The following is a 24175-nucleotide window of genomic DNA, read 5'->3' on the forward strand; positions in this document are numbered from 1 at the left end:
CTGAGGCCTGCTCACTGGGCGGTTGGCGACACCAGCCTGTAGTCATCCCCTCTTCTTGGGAGAAGGTGAGCTGAGCTCGCATCTTGAGCGGCATCCACGCTGAGCACCCAGAGGCAGCTAGTCCCGAGGCAGCCGCAGGAAGTCCTGCTCACTGCCCGACACTCACTAGCATTCTCCAGCATGCCTGGAAGAACCAGCGCGGAGGCCCGGAATGAAGCCCATGGGCATTGTTATCACTCGCAAACGTTCTGATGGTTGCCTAGACGACCCAGGTCCGACCCCACCCACAGAGTCTGGCAATCTAGACCAGCTGGGTACCAGGCAGAAAATGGAAGAGCCTCCAGAAGAGGCTCCCACCGAATCCTCGGAAATCCAGAGACCAGCCAAGCCCCCAGATGACAGCCAGACAGATGGCCAGGAAGACAGCGGGCAGAACCAGTATGAAGTGGAGGCAGATGACCGGACTGACGACAGAGCAGCTGACCAGACTGCCCAAATGGTGTCTGGCCTGGCTGAACCCAACGTAGTTAATCGAGCTGACCGCAAAGTAGATGAACACATGGGAGAAAGAACATCTGATCAGGCTGACCTCAGAGCATCTGACCATGCTAATTTTGCCAGTGGTAGAACATCCGGTCAGGCTAATCAGAGGATGTCAGAAGAGATAGACAGCAAGGCATCTAGCCAAGCTGATGGTGTCAGGTCTGAACAGACTGACAACCAGATGTCTGCTCTGCCTGAACAAGGTCCTTATGAGCACACTGAACAGCGAACGTCCAGCCTAGCTGAGAGAATAGCTTCTGAACAGTTTGACCAAAAGCCATCTGTGGCATCTTTACAAAGAGCCCATGGGCAGAGTGATCACAGAATGCCCCGACCAGCCGACCAAAGAACTGCTCAACAGATCGAAAGTAGATTGTCCGGCCTGATAGAGAAAAAAACTTATGAACGAATTGATCAGAGACCATCTGACAAAGCTGACCACAGAAGAGCTGCAAAGGCTCACCTCAAAGTGCATGACCAGGCTACTAAGCCAGCTGAACACCCTGAGACTGACACTGACAAGGCTGGTGGTGAATCTGACCAGACTGATGGCTTACTGGACGAAGAGGATGATTACACAGAAGACAACAGCTTTGACTACAGAGAACAGTCTAATGACGAATTATTCAGACAGCTTGGCTACGGCAAGGAGGAAGAAGAGGAGGACTTCAAAGTGCAACCCTGCAAATTTGAGCCTAGCCAGACAGATGCCAGCGTATCTAAGACTTCCATTGAAAGTGACAGTGAGAGTGAAGCTGACCTGCGAGTCTTCATGCCATTTGATAACAGTACTTTCCAAACAAAAGAACCGGCCTACTCTGAAAAGTTTCCCTCCATTTCATCTAAACTGGACTATATCATCAGTCGAGAAAAACCTCAGCCCATGGAAGTCGAGCCTGTAGGTTAAAAGGATATTTGATACCCACCTGGGAGGCTGAGCTTCCCTGGTGGCTCAGAGGTTAAAGCGTCTGCCTGCAATGCAGGAAACGTGGGTTCGATTCCTGGGTCAGGAAGATCCCCTGGAGAAGGAAATGGCAACCCACTCCAGTATTCATGCCTGGAGAATCCCATGGACAGAGGAGCCTGGTGGGCTACAGTCCACGGGGTCGCCAAGAGTCGGACACGACTGAGCAACTTCACTTTCACTTTCACTTTGGGAGGTTGGAGATCAAGCCAGGGTTCTGGGAGAGGATTCAGGAAGGCAGGAGTAGGGTGGGAGATAACGAGATGGGTTGCCTTCTCAGCTACCCTAAGTAGACCATTCAGGCAGGATCAATGAACCAGGATGCAGGAATCCTGGGTTTCAAGTCCTGGTTCTGCTGCTAACCCTGGGAAACTAACTCATTTCCCCTCTCTGAGCTTCTGCCAAAGAAAAGGAATTTGGAGTCCGTTGAGTATCTCTGTGAAGGGAAAAGTAGACTGGCAATGTCTAAGGCCTCTCTCAAGACCTGAGGTACATTACATTGCCTGAAGGATCAGCCAGGTCTCTCATAAGGTCTTTAGTTTCTAGAGTTCAGATCCCGTCAATACCAAATTCCACTGATAACATCAACAGTAGCAACAAAACTTCCAGGGAATTTTCTATTCATTAAAGACTTTCTTCGGGGATATTTCCATTTTAGGACGATTTTTCATCATACCAGGAAAGAAGGGTTTCTGACGCATACAGTCAACCTTTTAAGAGGCGATTCCCTCCTATAGTATATGAAGATCCTTATCAAGTTTCACTTCGATACATGGAGAAACACCACATTCTGCAAATATTCCAGGTAAACCTCTCAATCTCTTTTTAAAAATGTGAGTTTTAAAGTAATTATAATATAAAAGACAAACACTGACCTGGTTCTTAAAAGGTGCAAGAAAAGGTGTTTGCTATAAAAAGGATATAATCTTTGTGTCAGTCAGTAAATGCATTAAGAGTATTAATCTAAGATAGTAAATGATAAACACCAAGTGAATGATTCTTACCATAATATGAAGCCCTTTAGAGGAATTAGAGATTTGATAGGTTGGTTGCTAGGGGAATAAAATTGGTCAAGGGTTAAAGTTTGAGCTGGACTGAGGAAGGAGGGACAAAATATTGGCAATTAAAAAGGCGAGAAAAAGAGTTCCCAGGCAGGAATATAATACTTTCAAAAGATGACCAACTTGTGGCCATCTAAGAAACCACATTTTTTTTTTTAATGTGGAGCATTTTTAAATTCTTTATTGAATTTGTTACAATATTGCTTCTTATTATTTATTTTTTGGTTTTTTGGCCACAAGGCATGTGGGATATTAGCTCCCTCACCAGGGATCCAACCCGTACCCCTCTGCATTGGAAGGCGAAGTCTTAACCACTGGACCACCAGGAAAGTCTCAAGAAACCACATAAAAATGAAGTAATTAGAAGTTGCTTCTACAACTGACCAAGAAATAATCTCAAAAATATACAAGCTGCTCATGCAGCTCAATACCAGAAAAATAAACGACCCAATAAAAAAATGGGCCAAAGATCTAAACAGACATTTCTCCAAAGAAGACATACAGATGGCTAACAAACACATTAAAAGTGCTCAACATCACTCATTATCAGAGAAATGCAAATCAAAACCACAATGAGGTACCATCTCACGCCAGTCAGAATGGCTGCTGTCAAAAAGTCTACAAACAATAAATGCTGGAGAGGGTGTGGAGAAAAGGGAACTCTCTTACACTTTTGGTGGGAATTCAAACTAGTACAGCCACTATGGAAAACAGTGTGGAAATGCCTTAAAAAACTGGAAATAGAACTGCCATATGACCCAGCAATCCCACTTCTGGGCATACACACCAAGGAAACCAGAATTGAAAGACACACATGTACCCCAGAGTTCATCACAGCACTGTTTACAATAGCTGCTGCTGCTGCTAAGTCGCTTCAGTTGTGTCCAACTCTGTGTGACCCCATAGACAGCAACCCACCAGGCTCCCCTGTCCCTGGGATTCTCCAGGCAAGAACACTGAAGTGGGTTGCTATTTCCATCTCCAGTGCATGAAAGTGAAAAGTGAAAGTGAAGTTGCTCCATCGTGTCCAACTCTTAGCGACCCCACAGACTGCAGCCCACCAGACTCCTCCATCCATGGGATTTTCCAGGCAAGAGTACTGGTCTGGGGTGCCATTGCCTTCTCCTTTACAACAGCTAGGACATGGAAACAACCTAGATGTCCATTGGCAGACGAATGGATAAGAAACCTGTGGTACATATACACAATGGAATATTACTCAGCCATTAAAAAGAATGCATTTGAATCAGTTCTAATGAGGTGGATGAAACTGGAGCCTATTATACAGAGTGAAGTAAGTCAGAAAGAAAAACACCAATACAGTATATTAACATGCATATATGGAATTTAGAAAGATGGTAACAACGACACTATGTACAAGACAGCAAAAGAGACACAGATATAAAGAACAGACTTTTGGACTCTGGGAGAAGGTGAGGGTGGGATGATTTGAGAGAATAGCATTGAAACATGTATATCACCATATGTGAAATAGATGACCAAGTTCCTCTATTTGAACTGTTTCATCTGTATGAAACAGGGCACTCAAAAGCCAGCACACTGGGACAACCCAGAGGGATGGGATGGGGAGGGAGGTGGGGGGTGGTTCAGGTTGGGGGAAACATGTACACCCGTGGCTGATTCATGTCAATGTATGGCAGAAACCACCATACTACTGTAAAGTAATTAGCCTCCAAGTAAAATTAATTAATTAATTTTTAAAAATTAAATGAAGCTATAGTTCTCCTTTTACCTATCTGTTGATGCCTAATGACAACTATCTGAATGAAGATCTAGAATTACTTAGAGTCAATAAATAATCCACTGATACACTATTATGATTAAATTTATATCAACTGTCAGAAAAATTGCTTTTAATTCTTGAAATTACAAATCTTACTGACTTCAGGATATGGAGCTGGAAACTTCCTTAAAGTATGACATTCCTTGACCAATATAGAATTATATATTATCACATTTAAAAGTTCTGTTGTTTTGTGGATTGCTTTTGTTTCTGTTTTCCTTGCATGTGTATTTTAATGTTAATATTATTACCCAGCAAGGCATATACACATATATAATAACATACATACATGAAGCAACTTTTCATCGTGTGATTACAAAGTTGTAAGAATGCATGCTTAGTGGCTCAGTCATGTCCGACTCTTTGCGACCCCATTGACTGTAGCCTGCCAGGCTGCTCTGTCTGTGGGATTCTCCAAGCAAGAATACTGGAGTGGGTTGCCATGCCCTCCTCCAGGGGATCTTCCCAACCCAGGAATTGAACCCAGGTCTCTCACACTGCAAGTGGATTCTTTACCATTTGAGCCACCAGGGAAGCCCAGGTTAGAATGGCCCACCTCAAATGAAAACATTTAAGCTGGAAGAATTTAAGTTTAAAGAAGTAGGATGTAGAGGAAAGTGCACAAATTGTATAATCTATTAGCCCGAGTCTCCAAGCTAAATTTGCTCCTTCTCATCTTTGTAATTTGGAGGAGATTACTTAATTTCTGTGAATCTCAGTGTCCTCATATAACAGGGATAAGTGATATTTCCTTTATTAACATTGTTCTATGCCCCATCTTTCTTTAAAATGTCCTTTTGTGGGAGAATGCTAACTTCTGGGCTTTCTGGCTTTAACAAAGAACTACTAATTGTTAAACTGAAGGACAGAAGCCCTAGAAAGTAGAATTTTAATCATTCTGTAAGCAATTTTCTTCATCTGTCAAGAAAAAAACAGTGCTTATGCATTGAACAGTTATAAAAAAACTAGTTATAAATGTGTTCAGTAGAAATATATGTGAAATGATTAATGAGTATGCATGCATTAAACAGATCAGAATACTTTATACTAGAAATCTGCCCTATTGTTATTCCCTGCAAATGAGAATTCTGTTTACTTTATTAATAATTTTTGTTATTTAACAGCAACAAAACGTATGAAAGTGAGTCTCTGAAATCTTTGATATGCTTTCTCATTTGTTATTACAAACACAGAACATCATTTTAACCTTTTAGAATCAAATGCCTTAGGAAGTTTCTATGTAAAAATCATTGTGTTTTAAAATTTTTACTTGAAAAAGTTTCACTGTTCTTTGAAGTAAATTATTTATTGATTCCTCAGTCTAGCAAAATCACAATTCTCAAAATAAAAACTTCCTCCAAAACCTTCTCACTACCACTTTGATCTTAGAAACTAGAAAAATACCCACTGCTATTTATTACTAAATCTTTATTCATCCACAATTTACCTTAATTTACCTAAACTTATCAGTAGTAAGGAAGTATAATCTGACCACATAGTTCAGTTCAGTTCAGTCACTCAGTCGTGTTCGACTCTTTGCGACCCCATGAATCGCAGCACGCCAGGCCTCCCTGTCCATCACCATCTCCCAGAGTTCACTCAGACTCATGTCCATCGAGTCAGTGATGCCATCCAGCCATCTCATCCTCGGTCGTCCCCTACTCTCCCTACCCCCAATCCCTCCCAGCATCAGAGTCTTTTCCAATGAGTCAACTCTTCGCATGAGGTGTCCCAAGTACTGGAGCTTCAGCTTTAACATCATTCCTTCCAAAGAAATCCCAGGGTTGATCTCCTTCAGAATGGACTGGTTGGATCTCCTTGCAGTCCAAGGGACTCTCAAGAGTCTTCTCCAACACCACAGTTCAAACGCATCAATTCTTTGGCACTCAGCCTTATTCACAGTCCAACTCTCACATCCATACATGACCACTGGAAAAACCATAGCCTTGACTAGACGGACCTTCGTCGGCAAAGTAACGTCTCTGCTTTTGAATATGCTATCTAGGTTGGTCATAACTTTTCTTCCAAGGACTAAGCGTCTTTTAATTTCATGGCTGCAATCACCATCTGCAGTGATTTTGGAGCCCCCAAAAAATAAAGTCTGACATTGTTTCCACTGTTTCCCCATCTATTTCCCATGAAGTGATGGGACCAGATGCCATGATCTTCGTTTTCTGAATGTTGAGCTTTAAGCCAACTTTTTCACTCTCCTCTTTCACTTTCATCAAGAGGCTTTGTAGCTCCTCTTCACTTTCTGCCATAAGGGTGGTGTCATCTGCATATCTGAGGATATTGATATTTCTCCCCATGAACAGTATGAAAAGGCAAAATGATAGGATACCAAAAGAGGAACTCCCCAGGTCATTAGGTGCCCAATATGCTCCTGGAGATCAGTGGAGAAATAACTCCAGAAAGAATGAAGGGATGGAGCCAAAACAAAAACAATACCCAGTTGTGGATATGACTGTGATAGAAGCAAGATCCGATGCTGTAAAGAGCAATATTGCATAGGAACCTGGAATGTCAGGTCCATGAATCAAGGCAAATTGGAAGTGGTCAAACAAGAGATGGCAAGGGTGAACGTCGACATTCTAGGAATCAGCGAACTAAAATGGACTGGAATGAGTGAATTTAACTCAGATGACCATTACATCTACTACTGCGGGCAAGAATCCCTCAGAAGAAATGGAGTAGCCATCATGGTCAGCAAGAGTCCGAAATGCAGTACTTGGATGCAATCTCAAAAACGACAGAATGATCTCTGTTCGTCTCCAAGGCAAACCATTCAATATTACAGTTATCCAAGTCTATGCCCCAACCAGTAATGCTGAAGAAACTGAAGTTGAACAGTTTTATGAAGACCTACAAGATCTTTTAGAACTAACACCCAAAAAAGATGTCCTTTTCATTATAGGGAACTGGAATGCAAAAGTAGGAAGTCAAGAAATACCTGGAGTAACAGGCAAATTTGGCCTTGGAATGCGGAATGAAGCAGGGCAAAGACTAATGGAGTTTTGTCAAGAAAATGCACTGGTCATAGCAAACACCCTCTTCCAACATCACAAGAGAAGACTCTACACATGGACATCACCAGATGGTCAACACCAAAATCAGATTGATTATATTCTTTGCAGCCAAAGATGGAGAAGCTCTATACAGTCAACAAAAACAAGACCAGGAGCTGACTGTGGCTCGGATCATGAACTCCTTATTACCAAATTCAGACTTAATTGAAGAAAGTAGGGAAAACCGCTAGGCCATTCAGGTATGACTTAAATCAAATCCCTTATGATTATACAGTGGAAGTGAGAAATAGATTTAAGGGTCTAGATCTGATAGATAGAGTGCCTGATGAACTATGGAATGAGGTTCGTGACATTGTACAGGAGACAGGAATCAAGACCATCCCCATGGAAAAGAAATGCAAAAAAGCAAAATGGCTGTCTGGGGAGGGCTTACAAATAGCTGTGAAAAGAAGAGAGGCGAAAAGCAAAGGAGAAAAGGAAAGATATAAGCATCTGAATGCAGAGTTCCAAAGAATAGCAAGAAGAGATAAGAAAGCCTTCTTCAGCTATCAATGCAAAGAAATAGAGGAAAACAATACAATGGGAAAGACTAGAGATCTCTTCAAGAAAATTAGAGATACCAAGGGAACATTTCATGCAAAGATGGGCTCGATAAAGGACAGAAATGGTATGGACCTAACAGAAGCAGAAGATATTAAGAAGAGGTGGCAAGAATACACGGAAGAACTGTACAAAAAAGATCTTCACGACCCAGATAATCATGATGATGTGATCACTAATCTAGAGCCAGACATCTTGGAATGTGAAGTCAAGTGGGCCTTAGAAAGCATCACTATGAACAAAGCTAGTGGAGGTGATGGAATTCCAGTTGAGCTGTTTCAAATCTGACCACATAAGTTTAGTTCAAAATCATAATGTAATATCTTTCTCTCTCTCAGCAGATCACTGAAAACTTAGTCTATGAAAAGCCAGAGGATCCCCTGAATTTTATGCTGTGCCAGGTATGGAATGGGAGAAAAAAACAACCTTGTTATTCTTTTGTTATAAAATATAGCACACACACAAGCGTACAAAACATGTGCAGCTCAGTCAATGATCATGAAGTGAGCATATCTGTAATCACCATTCAGGTTTGAAAAAAAAGACAAAAAACTAAACATTGTCAGCATCTGAGAAATCCCCTTCGGTTTCCTCAAGGTTATCACTTCCTACAAAGGGACTATTATTCTGACTTTTATGGTAATGACATTCTCACTTTTCGTTTAAATTTTGCCATGAAACATGAATCATAAAACACTTTTGTTTAGACTTCTCAGATTTTTGAAATTTTTATTTTATTTCTTTTAGTGGTTAAGAACATGACTTTTAAAACCAAACTGCTTTATTTTTTAGATTTAAAAATATTTTTAGTTTTAAATTTTTATGCAATTTTTAAAGCTTACTTTCCATTTACAGTTATTACAAAATATTGTCTATATTCCCCATGTTGTACAATACATGCTTGAGCCTGTCTTACACCCAGTCATTTGCCCCCTGCCCCTACATTGGTAACCACTAGTTTGTTCCTTGTATCTGTGTAGACTTGTCAACCTTTTAAACTTTCATAAAGGGAGCCATGTAGTAGAGATTCATTTGTTCATTCTTTTACTCAAAATTGTGTCTGTGAAATTAATCCATGCTATTGTGTGTGGCTGTAGTTCATTTATTTTCATTGCTATATAGCACTCATCACTTGAAATGCCACAAGTTATTCATTCTGTGATAGATATGGACCTTCAGGATAACCTATTACAAAACTTTTTCCTAGGAACTTTCATGCGTATGTCTCTTGGTACACATAAATACACATTTCCCTTGGGTACATACCCACAAGAGAGAATGCTGGATTCTAAAGTATATGTAGCTCAGCTCTAGTAGATTACATCAAATGATCCTCCAAGGAAATTTCACCAATTTACACTCCCACTAGCAGTGTGTATTAGAGTTTTATTTGTCTTACATCCTTACCACTTACACCCAACAACATTACCAATCTTTTCAGCATTAGCCTTTTTAATGGATGAACAGTAATAAATCATTTCAGGTTCAACTTATTTCTCCTGAGTACTAAAGCAGTTGCATTCTTTTTCATTTGTTTATTGGCCATTTGGAAATATTTCTTTTCTATTGTCTTTTTAAATCATTTGTAGCAGTTTTCTATATATTCTGGTTATGAACTCTTTGTTGATATGTTTGTTACATGTATCTTCTTCGACTCTTTGCCTTCGTATTTTATCTCTTAAAGGTATCTTTTGATGAACAGGAATTTTTAATTTTTATATATTCAAATTTATTTTATTACTTCTGGTGTCCTATATTAAAAGTGTCTCCTTAGCCCAAGCTCCTTACCTTAGTCCCTGTATTATCTTGTAGAAGATAATACAAACCCCTCTTTTTTATAGGTTTTGTTTTGTTTTGCTTTTTACATTTATATCGAATCGGTTTGGAATTGATTTTGTGTAGGATGTGAGGTGAGGTCAAGCTTTATTTTCTTTCAAGCAGACATCCAATTGACCAAGCACCTTATAGGAAAAGACAGTACTTTCCACACTGGTTTTTTATTTGACTCCTGTAGTATATTTGTTGACCCTTGCTCCACGACAAGAATCTCTTAGTTAGAATGCCCCATAGTAAGTCTTAATATCTACCAGAACAGGTCCTCACATCTTACTCTTCTTTTAAAGTATCTTGGTTGTTCTTAGGTGTGTGCATTTCCTTTTCAGCATTTAGAATTATTTGTTAAGTTACACACACACACACACACACACTAGCACACACTGAGGGGATTTTGTGGGGAGATTGCTTTGGCTCTGTTGATCAATTTGGGGAGAAGTATTGAATACCAGCTTGAAACAATAAGCTTTATATCCTCTCCATTTATCTAGGTCTTTAATTTCTTCCAGTATCATTATGAGTTACATAAAGATATTACATATCTTTTGATGGATTTATTCATAGGTATTTTATAATTTTAATGCTATTATAAATAGAAACCTTTAAAACTTCAGGTTCTAATTTCTGACATATAGATGTGTAACTAATTTTTCTTGATCTTATTTGCAGCAACCTTGTTAAACTCAATATTTCTAATCAAGCACTTGTAGATATTTTGGGTATTCCAGCATATACAATCATATCATATTTAACCTTTCCAATCCCTATCCTTTTCTTTCTGTCTGTCTTATTGCTTGTCTTATAACCCCCTCAGATCTACCTTCATCTCTTCTTTACCCTGCAAAGAAGATAATCTGCATGGACTAGATCAATAGGCTCTCATTCCTTTTGATTCACAGTGGGTTAAGCCAGTGGAAACCCTGGAGAAAGATAGCAAGGAGGAAAGAGGATGAGATCAGATTTATTCCCCTGTCCTTTTCTCCATGATCTATTTGTCCTGAGTTTTCTGGAAGTCAGTGGTTCTCTTAAAGCATCTTACTTTATACAGCTCTTTTCTCCTGAATTACAGTAATGTTCCCTCCTCTTGGCTTTCAGTCTCAAAGTTCAGTGTTTCCTAGCCTTGGATTATTGCATTATCTCCTGTGACTACCTAATGCCTACTTCTTTAAAAACAGTTACCTTTTTTGAATAAACCTCTTTGAATTTTTCTGTTTTGAAAGTATTGTTTCCTGTTGGAATCCTGACTGATACAGAACACTGGTTAGGGATCTCCAGCAGAATTGATGTTGAATAGAAGTAGCTACAGTGGTTTACCTTGCTGGCACTCAATCTTTAAAAAAAATTCTTATTTAACCGTTAATTATGGTGTTTATTGTGCTTTATAAATGCTACTAATAATATTAGGGCAGTTCCCTTTATAGTCTGTTTTCTGAGATGTTTTGCCATGAATTATTAAATTTTTTCAAATTATTTTTCTACATCTATTGAGATGATTGTATGATTTTTCTTCCTTCTGGTAATATGGGAAATCATGTTAAAACTTTTCAAGCATACATACAGAAAATTACAGGGATCAAATCTGCACAACTTGACTATCACTACTTCAACAGAGCCAGGAAATCACCACTCAGGTCAAAAGATAGAAAGTTCGCATCCCCTCAGAATCCCACATGGTGACCATTTTCCAATCACTATCCTTTCTTTTCCAGAAAATAACCACTATTCTAACTTCTAGATTAGCTTGACTCTTTGGATTTTATATAAATGGAACCTGCTAATCATACTATTTGTGGGCCGGCTTCTTTTGAGCTGACTGTGGAGCTGACTGTGGCTCAGATCATGAACTCCTTATTGCCAAATTCAGACTTAAAGAAAGTAGGGAAAACCACTAGACCATTCAGGTATGACTTAAATCAAATCCTGTATGATTTTACAGTGGAAGTGACAAATAGATTCAAGGGATTAGATCTGATAGAGTGCCAAAAGAACTATGGATGGAGGTTTGTGACGTTGTACAGGAGACAATGATCAAGACCATCCCCAAGAAAAAGAAATACAAAAAGGCAAAATGGTTGTCTGAGGAGCCCTTACGAATAGCTATGAAAAGAAGAGAAGCAAAAGGCAAAGGAGAAAAGAAAATATATACCTATTTGAATGCAGAGTTCCAAAGAATAACAAGGAGAGATGAGAAAGCTTTCTTCAGTGGTCAGTGTAAGGAAATAGAGGAAAACAATAGAATGGGAAAAACTAGAAATCTCTTCAAAAAAAATTAGAGATACCAAGGGAAATTTTCATGCAAAGATGGGCTCAAAAAGAACAGAAATGGTATGGACCTAACAGAAGCAGAAGATATTAAGAAGAGGTGGCAAGAATACACAGAAGAACTGTACAAAAAAAGATCGTCATGACCCAGATAATCATGATGGTGTGATCACTCACCTAGAGCCACATATCCTGGAATGTGAAGTCAAGTGGGCCTTAGGAAACATCACTATGAACAAAGCCAGTGGAGGTAATGGAATTCCAGTTGATATATTTCAAATCCTAAAAGATGATGCTGTGAAAGAGCTGCACTCAATATGCCAGCAAATTTGGAAAATTTACCAGTGGCCACTGGACTGGAAAAGGTCAGTTTTCATTCCAATCTCAAAGAAAGGCAATGCCAAAGAATGCTCAAACTACTGCACAATTGCACTCATCTCACACACTAGCAAAGGAATGCTCAAAATTCTCCAAGCCAAGCTTCAACAGTACATGAATCGTGAACTTCCAGATGTTCAAGCTAGATTTAGAAAAGGCAGAGGAACCAGAGATCAAATTGCAAATGTCCACTGGATCATCAAAAAAGTGAAAGAGTTCCAGAAAAAACATCTACTTCTGCTTAATTGACTATGCCAAAGCCTTTGACTGTGTGGATCATGACAAACTATGGAAAATTCTGAAGGAGATGGGAATACCAGACCACCTGACCTGCCTCTTGAGAAATCTGTATGCAGGTCAGGAAGCAACAGTTAGAACTGGACATGGAACAACAGACTGGTTCTAAATTGGGAAAGGAGTACGTTAAAGCTGTATATTGTCACCCTGCTTGTTTAACTTACATGCAGAGTACATCATGAGAAATGCTGGGCTGGAGGAAGCACAAGCTGGAATCAGATTGCTGGGAGAAATATCAATAACCTCAGATATGCAGATGACACCACCCTTATGGCAGAAATTGAAGAAGAACTAAAGAGCCTCTTGATGAAAGGGAAAGAGGAGAGTGAACAAGTTGGCTTAAAATTCAACATTCAGAAAACTAAGATCATAGCATCCAGTCCCATCACTTCATGGCAAATAGATGGGGAAACAGTGGAAACAGTGACAGACTTTATTTTGGGGGGCTCCCAAATCACTGCAAATGTTGAGTGCAGCCTTGAAATTAAAAGACGCTTACTCCTTGGAAAGAAAGTTATGACCAACCTAGACAGATATTAAAAAGCAGAGACATTACTTTGCCAACAAAGGTCCATCTAGTCAAAGCTATGGCTTTTCCAGTAGTCACATGTGGATGTGGGAGTTTGACTATAAAGAAAGCTGAGCAAAAGAATTGATGCTTTTGAACTGTAGTGTTGGAGAAGACTCTTGAGGGTCCCTTGGAGTGCAAGGAGATCCAACCAGTTAATCCTAAAGGTAATCAGTCCTGAATATTCATTGGAAAGACTGATGCTGAAGCTGAAACTCCAATACTTTGGCCACCTGATGGGAAGAGCAGACTCTTTGGAAAAGACCCTGATGCTGGGAAAGATTGAAGATGGGAAGAGAAGGGGACAACAGAGGATGAGATGGTTGGATGACATCACCGACTCAATGGACATGGGTTTGAGTAAAATCTGGTAGTTGGTAATGGACAGGGAGGCCTGGTGTAGTCCATGGGGTCACAAAGAGTCAGACATGACTGAGCAACTGAACTGAACTGATGTTTCTGGGATTCTCTCATCTTGTGCATATTATTCATTCCTTTTCATTTTTGTATTCTGTATTCTGAGTTAGACGTTTGATTGTTGTTGTTGTTTGTTTTTTTTTGGTTTTTTTTTTTTTTGGTCTTTACGAGTAATGCTGCGGTGAACATTCGTGTACTTGTCTCTTGGCGCACATGTGCACAAATTTCTATTGGGTTCAGACCTAGAAGTGTAATTGCTTAGAAATAGGTTATTGACAGAAGTTCAGCTTTAACAGATGGCTGACCAAAAGTTTTCCAAAATACTCAGACAAGTTTACACTCCCACTTAAAGTGGTATTGTTGTAGTTTTTTTCATGTTTCGTATGCTCTGGTGCTTTGAACTAAGAAAGTTAGTTATGGGCTTATGGTTTTCAGCGTATTTGGAAATTTGGTAGCCACTGTTTTTTCGAACACTTATCTATCCCATCCCTCTCCTCTGGGAGCTCCAATCACATATATATGGGGGCAATTGAAGTTGTCTCACAATTTCCTAATTCTCTGTTAATTCTTTTACTCTTCTTTTCCCTTTCCACATATCAGTTTTCTATTGCTGTCTTCAAGGGTATTGATCTTTTGTTGTATAGTATCTACAGTACACTTTTCATCCCCAATTTAGTTTTTATCTTTTCTGTAGTGTCAATATCTTAACTTTTTTAACATAGAGAGTATAGTTATAATAATTGCTTTTGCTGCTTGTTTTTAATGTCTGGTAATTTTTTTATTGAGATATAGTTGACATATAACATTGTGACAGGTAGGTGTCCTGGAGTCTCAGATGGTGAAAAAAAAATCTGCCTGCAATGCAGGAGACCCAGGTTTGATCCCTGGGTCAGAAAAATCCCCTGGAAAAGGGAATGGCAACCCACTCCAGTTTCCTTTCCTGGAAAATCCCATGGACAGAGAAGCCTGGTAGGCTATAGTCATTAGGGTCACAAAGAGTCGGACTAACTCTGAACGACTAACACTTTCACACTGTCACTTTCATGCCTGGTAATTTTTGATTGGTGCAATATATTATAAATGTTACCTTAGTAGGTACTGGATTTTCTTTTTTTTTTTGGCATTCATGTAAATATTCTTGGACTTTATTCGGGGACCCAGCTGATTTAGTTGGAAACAATCTGATCCTTTCCAGCTTTGCTTTCAAGATATTTTCTTGAGAGAGGCAGAACAGTGTTCATCTTGGACTAAGTATTCCCTACTCCTGAGGCAAGACCCTTGTGAGTCCTCTACCCAGTGCCCCATGAATCACGCTAGGTTTTCCAGTTTGGTGATACTAGGCAATATCCTTGGCTTGGTTCTTTCCATGGCCTCAGGGGGTTTCCTCACACACATGTACTGATCCACACACAGGGCATTATTTCAAGGGGAACTTCTGCAGATTCCAGAGTTCTTTCTGCACAGTTCTCTCCTCTCTGGCACTCTGTCCTGCGGACTATAGCTACCACGCTTTTCTCAGGATCTCAGCTCCATCTGCTCAACTTAGGGGTCTGCCAAGGTCTTCTTGGGTTCACTTTCCCGGCCATGAGGCCAGGAAGCTTTCTGAAAACAATAGATAAACACTCATAAGGCTCACTTCATTTCTTTCCTGACTCTCACAAAGCACTGTCCTTTGTTGCCTAATATCTTGAAAACCATTGTTTCTTATATGTTGTTCATTTTTTTTAGTTGTTTTAAACAAGAGGGAAATCTGGTCTTAGAAGAAATAGGAGTTCCAGACCTTTGGGTTTTAATGTTTTTCATCTATTTTGAAATTTTTGGCAGCCAGTATTTTTTCAAATACTGTTTCTATCTCTCCCCCCTTACCCCCTTTCTTCTTCTTCAAGGAACAAAATATGTTTTGGATGTTCTTTTTATGCTGCTTGTCTGTAAATTTTCTTCAACTATTGAACATTTCAAACATATGCAAAAATAGAAAATAGTATATTTACTCTCCATGTGCTCCTTGCACTGGAAGTCCTAGCCAGAGCAATTTGGCATAAATAACTACTTTAAATTAAAAAAGTAAAAGCCTTCCAAATCAGAAAGGAAGAAGTAAAGATTGTCTTTTTCATTTAAATGAGTTGCATTCTCGCAGAAGCCTGGTGGGCTGTAGTCCATGGGGTCGCTAAGAGTCGAGTGACTTGACTTTCACTTTTCACTCTCATGCATTGGAGAAGGACATGGCAACCCACTCCAGTGTTCTTGCCTAGAGAATCCCTGGGACGGGGGAGCCTGGTGGGCTGCCGTCCATGGGGTCGCACAGAGTCAGACACGACTGAAGTGACTCAGCAGCAGCAGCAGCAGCAGCAGCAGGTTTTCTATAACTAGGATAATTTCGATTGCATCTTGAACATCATAAACATTGTGCTGTGCAGACTGTGCTCTGTCATATTCTTCTGCCAAGTGATGGTGTGCTTGTGTCTGTTTACCTGGCTGTTAACACGGTTAGATTTGAACTGTGCGCACTCTCTCTTGCCTTCTGTGGCCACTTCTTTTTGCTACTGCTAGTTTGAATCTGACCTATGAATGCGTGATTCAGAAGGCAGCCTAAGGCGTGCGCAGAGTTCATGCACAGACCTTCCCTCTTCGAGGATTCCCCCTCACTCTTCAGCATCTGACATTTGACCAGGCCAGTTTCTGTGATTTTTTCCCTCCAGAAAACCAATGGGTTTTCTATCAGAGTTTGAGGTATTCTGGTGCAGCCACAGCTATGTCTGTGGGTCATGACTGTCACTGGGTCAAAATTATGAAAACTGAGGAATTCATTCATGTTGATCATTTGTTCTACATTTAGACTCCTCTTCAAAACCTACCTGTATTTGCTTAGTGTCCAGAACCTTCATGTAGTTGTTAGACCTTTTGTTTTCTTTCAGTTTGCATTCTTTTTCTTTTAGATGAGGGTTTGTATTTTGTCTACAGTACACAGGTGTTATTTGAAGAATTCATTTTTTAGTGTTTCTTCTTGCATATAGGAAGCAGATCTTCATATATTAAACTATATATTATTAATATATATCTTCACATATTAAACTATATATTATTAATATATAATATATGCTTTTACGGTTTTATCACATAGATTTAAGTGTGTGGTATTTTTACTTTATTTAGTTCAAAATAGTTTCTAATTTTCTTTATGACTTATTCTGCAACATATGGATTTTTGGACAGTAGATTATTTATATAAATACCTAAATATTGGTTTCTTGTTGTCCTTTGGTTATTGACTTCAAAGTTGATTGCACTTTACTCCTAGAGCAAGATTTCAAATCTTTGAAATGTATTTACTTGCTTTATGATGCAGCATATAAGTTAATTGTTGTGAGTGAATTAATTGGGATTGAAAAAATGTTTATTCTTCAGTTATTGAGAAGTGTCTAAATACATCCACTGGATCAGGTTTGTTAAACATGTTATTCAAGTTTTCCAATATTATTGTCAATTTATGCTGTATATATGTAATTGAGGCTATGTTATTAGGTGCTTATAAATTTAGGTTCTTATATTTTTCTGGTAAATTGAATTTTTTATCATTAAGAAGTATAACATGAACTCTAACTACTCTTTCCAATATTGTTATAGCTACACCAGATTTATTTTACTCAATGTTTAAATGGTATATATTTTCCATCTTTATGACTTTTAACTTTTCCCTGTCCTTACGTTTTAGACATCTTTCTTATAAATATTAATTGCATATAATTTTTATAATTATTCAAATCTGGCAAGCTTTTAATTAGAGTAGTCCTTTTATATTTGATGTTAAAGATATATTGGGGTTTGAATCTATGCTATTTGTCACCCCTGTGTTGTTTCTTTTCCTCTACTTTTTGTCTTCCTTTATTGTTCCATTTTTCTATTTAGAAGTTACACTCAGTTTGCTTTTTGGTTTTACATTGAGGTGATTTTTTTAAATTAATATGCTTTATTTTTTAGAATAGTTTGAGGTTACAGAAAATTTAAGCAGAATGTACAGTGAATTCCCACTTACTCCCATCTCCTCCCCTTACTTCCTCTACTATTAATATTCTGCATTATTATGGTACATTTGTTACAATTGGTCAGCCAGTTTGATACATTAACTAAAGTTCATGATTTACATAGAGTTTCTTCATGTATGGGCTTCCCTGGTAGCTCAGTTGGTAAAGAATCCACCTGCAATGCAGGAGACCCTCGTTCGATTCCTGGGTCGGGAAGATCTGCTGGAGAAGGGAACGGCTACCCACTCCAGTATTCTGGCCTGGAGAATTCCATGGGCTGTGTAGCCCACGGGGTTGCAAACAGTTAGACACAACTCAGTGACTTTCACTCATTGTGTTTTACACTATAGGTTTTGACTAACGTATATGCTATGTATTTACAGTATCATACAGAAAAAGGTCACTACCCTAATAATCTTCTTAATATTATACTTTTAGTGGTTCTCCTTGAGTTATCAAAATCTAAATTATTTGTATCAAGTCAATATAAGGATGTCTATATTTTGATTTTCTATATATTTTAACCCTAAAAGATATGATAGTACCAAGTAAATCAAAACTTCGAGTGGAAAAAAAATTTTTTTTCATTCTCCTCAGGTACAGGACATGATACAAAACAGGAAGAAAAGTGAAATTTACAAAGAATGAATCTCTCCTCAACATTGTTTACAACCATCGGTGTCAACACTATGTTTTGTTGCCCACTCTGAAAAATCATTTTTGAATGGTCATTGTAGTGACTCTGCCTAAATATGTTTTATTTTTTAAGTAAAAATCTGCTGAGTATCTTTGTAAAATTCATAGAACAGTTACAAATACTTCTGGTTAATCATACAAAACATATACACGTATACTTATCCGTGCATTGATATTTCAATACTCATTCCTCCAAAGCACTGAACAGAAACATGTTCACAAATCCCAAAGAGGAGAAAGAAAAGAATATTAGCAATTTATATGCAGTTCCCAAAAGCATACAAATCCATCATATCTCAAAGCTGTTTATAGAATTTTCAATCAGAAAACATGCAGAAAATAATTTGTAACAGTACTTTTAGGAGATAATTGGTGTAAGATCTCTTTCCTTATTTCTTAATACCTCCAAGATATTTTTACTATTTTCCCCTTGACCCTGCCTGTTATAGTCTGACATTAGTGGATGCAATTTAATCTATTCCTTGGAATAGTCTTCTTCTGATTTTTAACCTACAGCAAAACTCAAACATGTTATACTACTCTGTACACACCTGTGGGAGAGGCAGAATGTCACTTCCTTATTACCTTTATCCTCTGAAGAGTGTCTACATTGTGTGAAATGTGCAACCAGTCAAACTGGTATTTAAAAGCTAAAAACCTTAACGAGGTCTACATGGTCTGAGAGTACCCAGCAATCATAACTGAGATGATCATATGATACTACTATTGTCTGAACCTTTCATTTAATTTCTGTTTGAGCATTAAAACAGACTTGATTGTTCATATTGTTTCCCTAGTGACTTGGTGTAATTACGTGGTATATTACAATGAATTAAGCTCCTGTTTGAATAGTCATGCACAAATCCCTTTTTTATACCTGAATTTTATGTCTAACAATTATATTTTTAAAATCTATGCTTAGAACTTCAAAGTTTCTTTCGTTTTTCCTTCAGTTGTCCATAAAATGTGCCTGTGCCCAGACTCAATAAATGTTCTCCAGGCAGATAAACACTCTTTCTGTTGACTGTTGGCTAGCAAAACTAGGTGAAAGCTGATAAACTTACAGTGAACCTATGGGAGAACTTTGAGAGACATGACTAAGATATAATTAATCAGCTGGTAGAACAAAATTGACCCAAATATTGAAGGGTCAACAATATTCAGTTCAGTTCAGTCGCTCAGTCGTGTCCGACTCTTTGTGACCCCATGAATCGCAGCACGCTAGGCCTCCCTGTCCATCACCAACTCCCGAAGTTTACCCAAACTCAAGTCCATCGAGTCAGTGATGCCATCCAGCCATCTCATCCTCTGTCGTCCCCTTCTCCTCCTGCCCCCAATCCTGCCCAGCATCAGGGTCTTTTCCATTGAGTTAACTCTTCGCATGAGGTGGCCAAAGTATTGGAGTTTCAGCTTCAGCATCAGTCCATCCAATGAACATCCAGGACTGATCTCCTTTAGGATGGACTGGTTGGATCTCCTTACAGTTTAAGGGACTCTCAAGAGTCTTCTCCAACACCACAGTTCAAAAGCATCAATTCTTCAGCACTCAGCTTTCTTCACAGTCCAATTCTCACATCCATACATTACCACTGGAAAAACCATAGCCTTGACTAGGCAGACCTTTTTTGGAAAAGTAATATCTCTGCTTTTTAATATGCTATCTAGGTTGGTCATAACTTTTCTTCCAAGGACTAAGCGTCTTTTAATTTCATGGCTGCAATCACCTTCTGCAGTGATTTTGGAGCCGCAAAATATAAAGTCTGACACTGTTTCCACTGTTTCCCCATCTATTTCCCATGAAGTGATGGGACCAGATGCCATGATCTTAGTTTTCTGAATGTTGAGCTTTAAGCCAACTTTTTCACTCTCCTCTTTCACTTTCATCAAGAGGCTTTTTAGTTCTTCTTCACTTTCTGCCATATTGTGGTGTCATCTCCATATCTGAGGTTATTGATATTATTAGTGATCAAAGACTTGGATGTTATCAGTAACATCTGAAATTACTGAATTTAGTCCATTGGTTTTCAGCCCTAACACTTTGCTGTGTTCCATGAAGCAGATCACCTCTAACTACTCCTCCACAGTCACTTCAGCCCTTCTCACTGGCAATCTATATGCATTTCAGAGCTGTCCTTTGACCTTTCACAATGAGGCAGTGGGCCAGAGGGGATGCACTTGGTATGGTCCAGTGCTCCTGACTCAATATGTTTGACTGAAAGAAGAAGGGAGAAAATGGAGATCCAGCCTCACACTCAGTGACTCAGGCCTGAGTCAATCAGCAAAAAGTATGTTCAGTTCTTAGTCCCTGCGTGGTAGGAAGTAGTTCCAGACCACGAGTAAATATGAAAGGTGCGACTCTGGGTGGAGCTGGCTGTCCACTAGAAAAGGAGGAGGAGTCCCTGCCTTTTCAGAGTAAAACTGACAGAGGACATGACACACAGGGAAAAAAAGGTGATGGGAATAAAAGTTTCCATGTCAGAGCAAAAAGGGTTCATAAGTATGACCTCCCTTGAAGGAATCAATCCCTTAAGAATACTTCTAAAAGAGGAGTTATTCCTATAGATATGAGGTGTGAGTGCCTCAAATGTTATTGAATGAGATACTATGGAAAAGCACCTACAAAAGTACCTGGTACTGTAAGTTCTTATTATTTTAGTAATGTTATTATCAATAATATTGATACTAGATTCTTCCCTGAGCAATCCTGTTGACCCTCACTCACTGTCTTCCTCCATCTCCTCACAGTAATTGAGAATCAAGCTACTAGAACACTTTTCTGGGGCACATCCCTTTCCCTCCTCCATTTAAAGAATAAACATGACATCATTTGTCATTAGGGAAATGTAAACCAAACCACAATGAGGTGTTACCTCACATCCACTGGGATGGCTGTAACCAAAAAGACAGATAATAACAAGTGCTGACAAAGCTGTAGAGGGATTAGAATAGTCATACTGCTAGTGGAAATGTTAACTAGAGCAGCTGTTTTGGGAAACAGTTTGGCAGTTCTTCAAAAACTTTAACGTTATTTATGACTCAGCAATTCCACCCTTAGGAATATATCTAAGACAACTGAAAATATATGGCCATTTAAAAACTTGTACAGAATATAAAATGGATGCCCAGCAAAGACATATTGTGGAGCACATGGAACTCTGCTCAATGTTATGTGCCAGCCTAGATGGGAGACAGGTTTTGGGGAAAATAGAGATACGTATACGTATGGCTGAGTCCTTTTGCTGTTCACCTGAAACCGCCTTTAATCAGCTACACCCCAATACAAAATGCTTTTGGTGTTAAAATTTTAAATTAAAAAAAAGAACTTGTCCAAGAATATTCATAGCAGTGTTCATAATAACCCCAAAGTGGAAATAATAAAAATGCCCAGCAAGTGATAAATGGATTTTTTAAATGTGATGTTTGATAGATGAATGGATAAATTAAAATGTAGCTTGTATATACAATGAAATGTTATTCAGCTTTGAAAGGAATGAAATTCTGACACATGCTGCATCATGGATAAACACAGAGGACATTATGCTAAGTGAAATAATCCAGTCACAACAGGATAAATACTGTGTGATTCTACTTCTATGAGGTATCTAAAATAGTCAAATTCATATAGAAAAAGTAGGATGGTGTTTATTAGGGATGATGGGAGGGGAAATGGGGAATTGTTTTACAGGTAGAGTTTCGGTTCTGCAAAATAGAAAGGGTCTGGAGACCTGTTACACAGCAATGTGAATATATTATACTTAACTCCACTGAACCTTACACTTTTAAATGGTTAAGATAGCTCAGGGCTGGTGCGCTGGGATGACCCAGAGGGATGGGGTGGGGAGGGAGGTGGCAGGGGGGTCCAGGATGGGGAACACATGTACACCCATGGCAGATTCATGTCAATGTATGGCAAAACCAATACAATATTGTAAAGTGAAAAAAAAAAAAGTTAAGATAGTAAATGTCATATGTTTTCTACTACAACTTTTAAAAATTAAAAATGAAAAAAATATTTATATATACATACAATGGAATATTGTTTAGTAATAACAAGGAATGAAGTATTGATATATGACTATGACTTGGATGAAACTTAAAAGCATTCTGTGAAGTGAAAGAAAGCCAGTAACAAAAGGCCACATAGTGTGTGATCCCAATTAGGTGAAATGTCCACATAGGCAAACCCACAGAGATGGAGAGCAGATAAGTAGTTGCCAGGGGTAAGGGAGCAGAAGTGGTGGGGAGTGAATGCAATGAGAAGGAGGTTTCTTTTGTGGGTGTTGAAAATGTTCTAGAATTAGATAGTGGTAATGGTTGCACAATTCTCACTGTCCTAAAACCACCGAATTGTACACCTCAAAAGAGTAAAGTTTGTAGTATATGAATTTAAAGCTTTTTTTAAAATTAATGTGAAGATTAATGTTTTAAGTCCATTTATGACACAGGAAAGTGAAGGAGAATAGCTATGAGGCTCAGACACAATAGAAACAGGAAGACTCAGGCTTCTGGAATTATTCTCCTATTTCCCCCACTCTTTATGAATTCCCTTGTCTTACTCTGGTCTCCTGCATGTGCTTCATTTTCTTTTAAATTAGCATTCTGTTCTTTCATGTTTGTGAGTGTGTTTCCAGCTCACTGAGATATAATTGACATATATTAATAACATTGCATAAGGTTAAGGTATACAATGTAATGATTTGATATATGTATGTATTGGGAGATACTTTCCATAATAAAGTGTCCTATTATTTCTTTCTCCCTTTTTTTACTGTATGATTCCATTTATTTTAAATTCTGGATCATGTGAGCTAATCTATAGTGGCAGGAAGAAGATCAATGGTTGTCTGGGGGGAAGGGGACAGGAGCAAGGATTACAAAGGCATTAGGAGGACACTTTCAGGAGTGACTGATTGGTGGTTCACCATCTTGATTGACAGGATGCTTCCATGGGTGTGTACATGTCAGAACTGATCAGACTCAGTTTTACTCACCCTATCTCTTCCATTTACCTTCTTTTGCTGTTATGGCATCAACTTTTGTGTTAACACTGTGTAAACCACCTATTCTTGTGAATAAAAAGTGAGTATGTAGGTATAATAATGTCTGTTGATGTTTTTGTGCTCACATGTGTGCACATAATTTTTGTATAAGGGGGACGTGGACAGGTATGATTGTCGATGGCTATGCACGTGTGCTTGAAATGTCATGCCAGTTATTTGGCCAGAAACATTATAAAGCTAAAACTCAGACAAAGAGAGTTATATCATTTTAGGTGGCAAATAATATGTGTGCCAGCACCTTATTAGGCTCTGAAAAGGCTATTTTATTTCTTGTAGTATTAGGAGAATTTTCAGTAAGTTGACACCAGATAGACAGTGGCTACTGTAGCTTATTGTTATGAACAGATAGGAGTCCAATAGGGCAGAGTTGAGTTGTCTGCCTAATTCTGTGTTTTTAAATTTTTTTAAATGCCCGAAGCAGTCCTCCTGAAGCTCCTTTAAAATTACAGTCAATATTTACAAAAAGAAATAAGTCTATTTTAATACTCAAAGCAAAAGAGAGAGAAACCTGAGATTTTTATAATTTCTGGAGACAGAAATCAGATGGGACCCAATAATGGATAAAGCAGGACAGCTGACCCACCTCAAAACCAATAGAGGCGACTGACTGTAGGTGTTTCTCCAGGCAGAGCCTCAGACAGCTC

At 38.8% G+C, this 24175-nt stretch overlaps 1 protein-coding gene across 1 annotated transcript in view; it reads left to right on the forward strand.

Moving 5' to 3' along the window:
- Nucleotides 212–24175, forward strand: part of C1H3orf30 (chromosome 1 C3orf30 homolog) — a 42339-nt gene continuing 18375 nt past the window's right edge. The window contains exons 1-3 of the mRNA XM_005674980.2: nucleotides 212–1441; nucleotides 2166–2312; nucleotides 8337–8399. Coding sequence (XP_005675037.1) covers nucleotides 212–1441; nucleotides 2166–2312; nucleotides 8337–8399 — 1440 coding nt within the window. The remainder of the gene's footprint in view (nucleotides 1442–2165; nucleotides 2313–8336; nucleotides 8400–24175) is intronic.

The sequence above is a fragment of the Capra hircus genome, chromosome 1 (assembly GCF_001704415.2).
Source record: "Capra hircus breed San Clemente chromosome 1, ASM170441v1, whole genome shotgun sequence".
Classification (NCBI taxonomy): Eukaryota; Metazoa; Chordata; class Mammalia; order Artiodactyla; family Bovidae; genus Capra; species Capra hircus.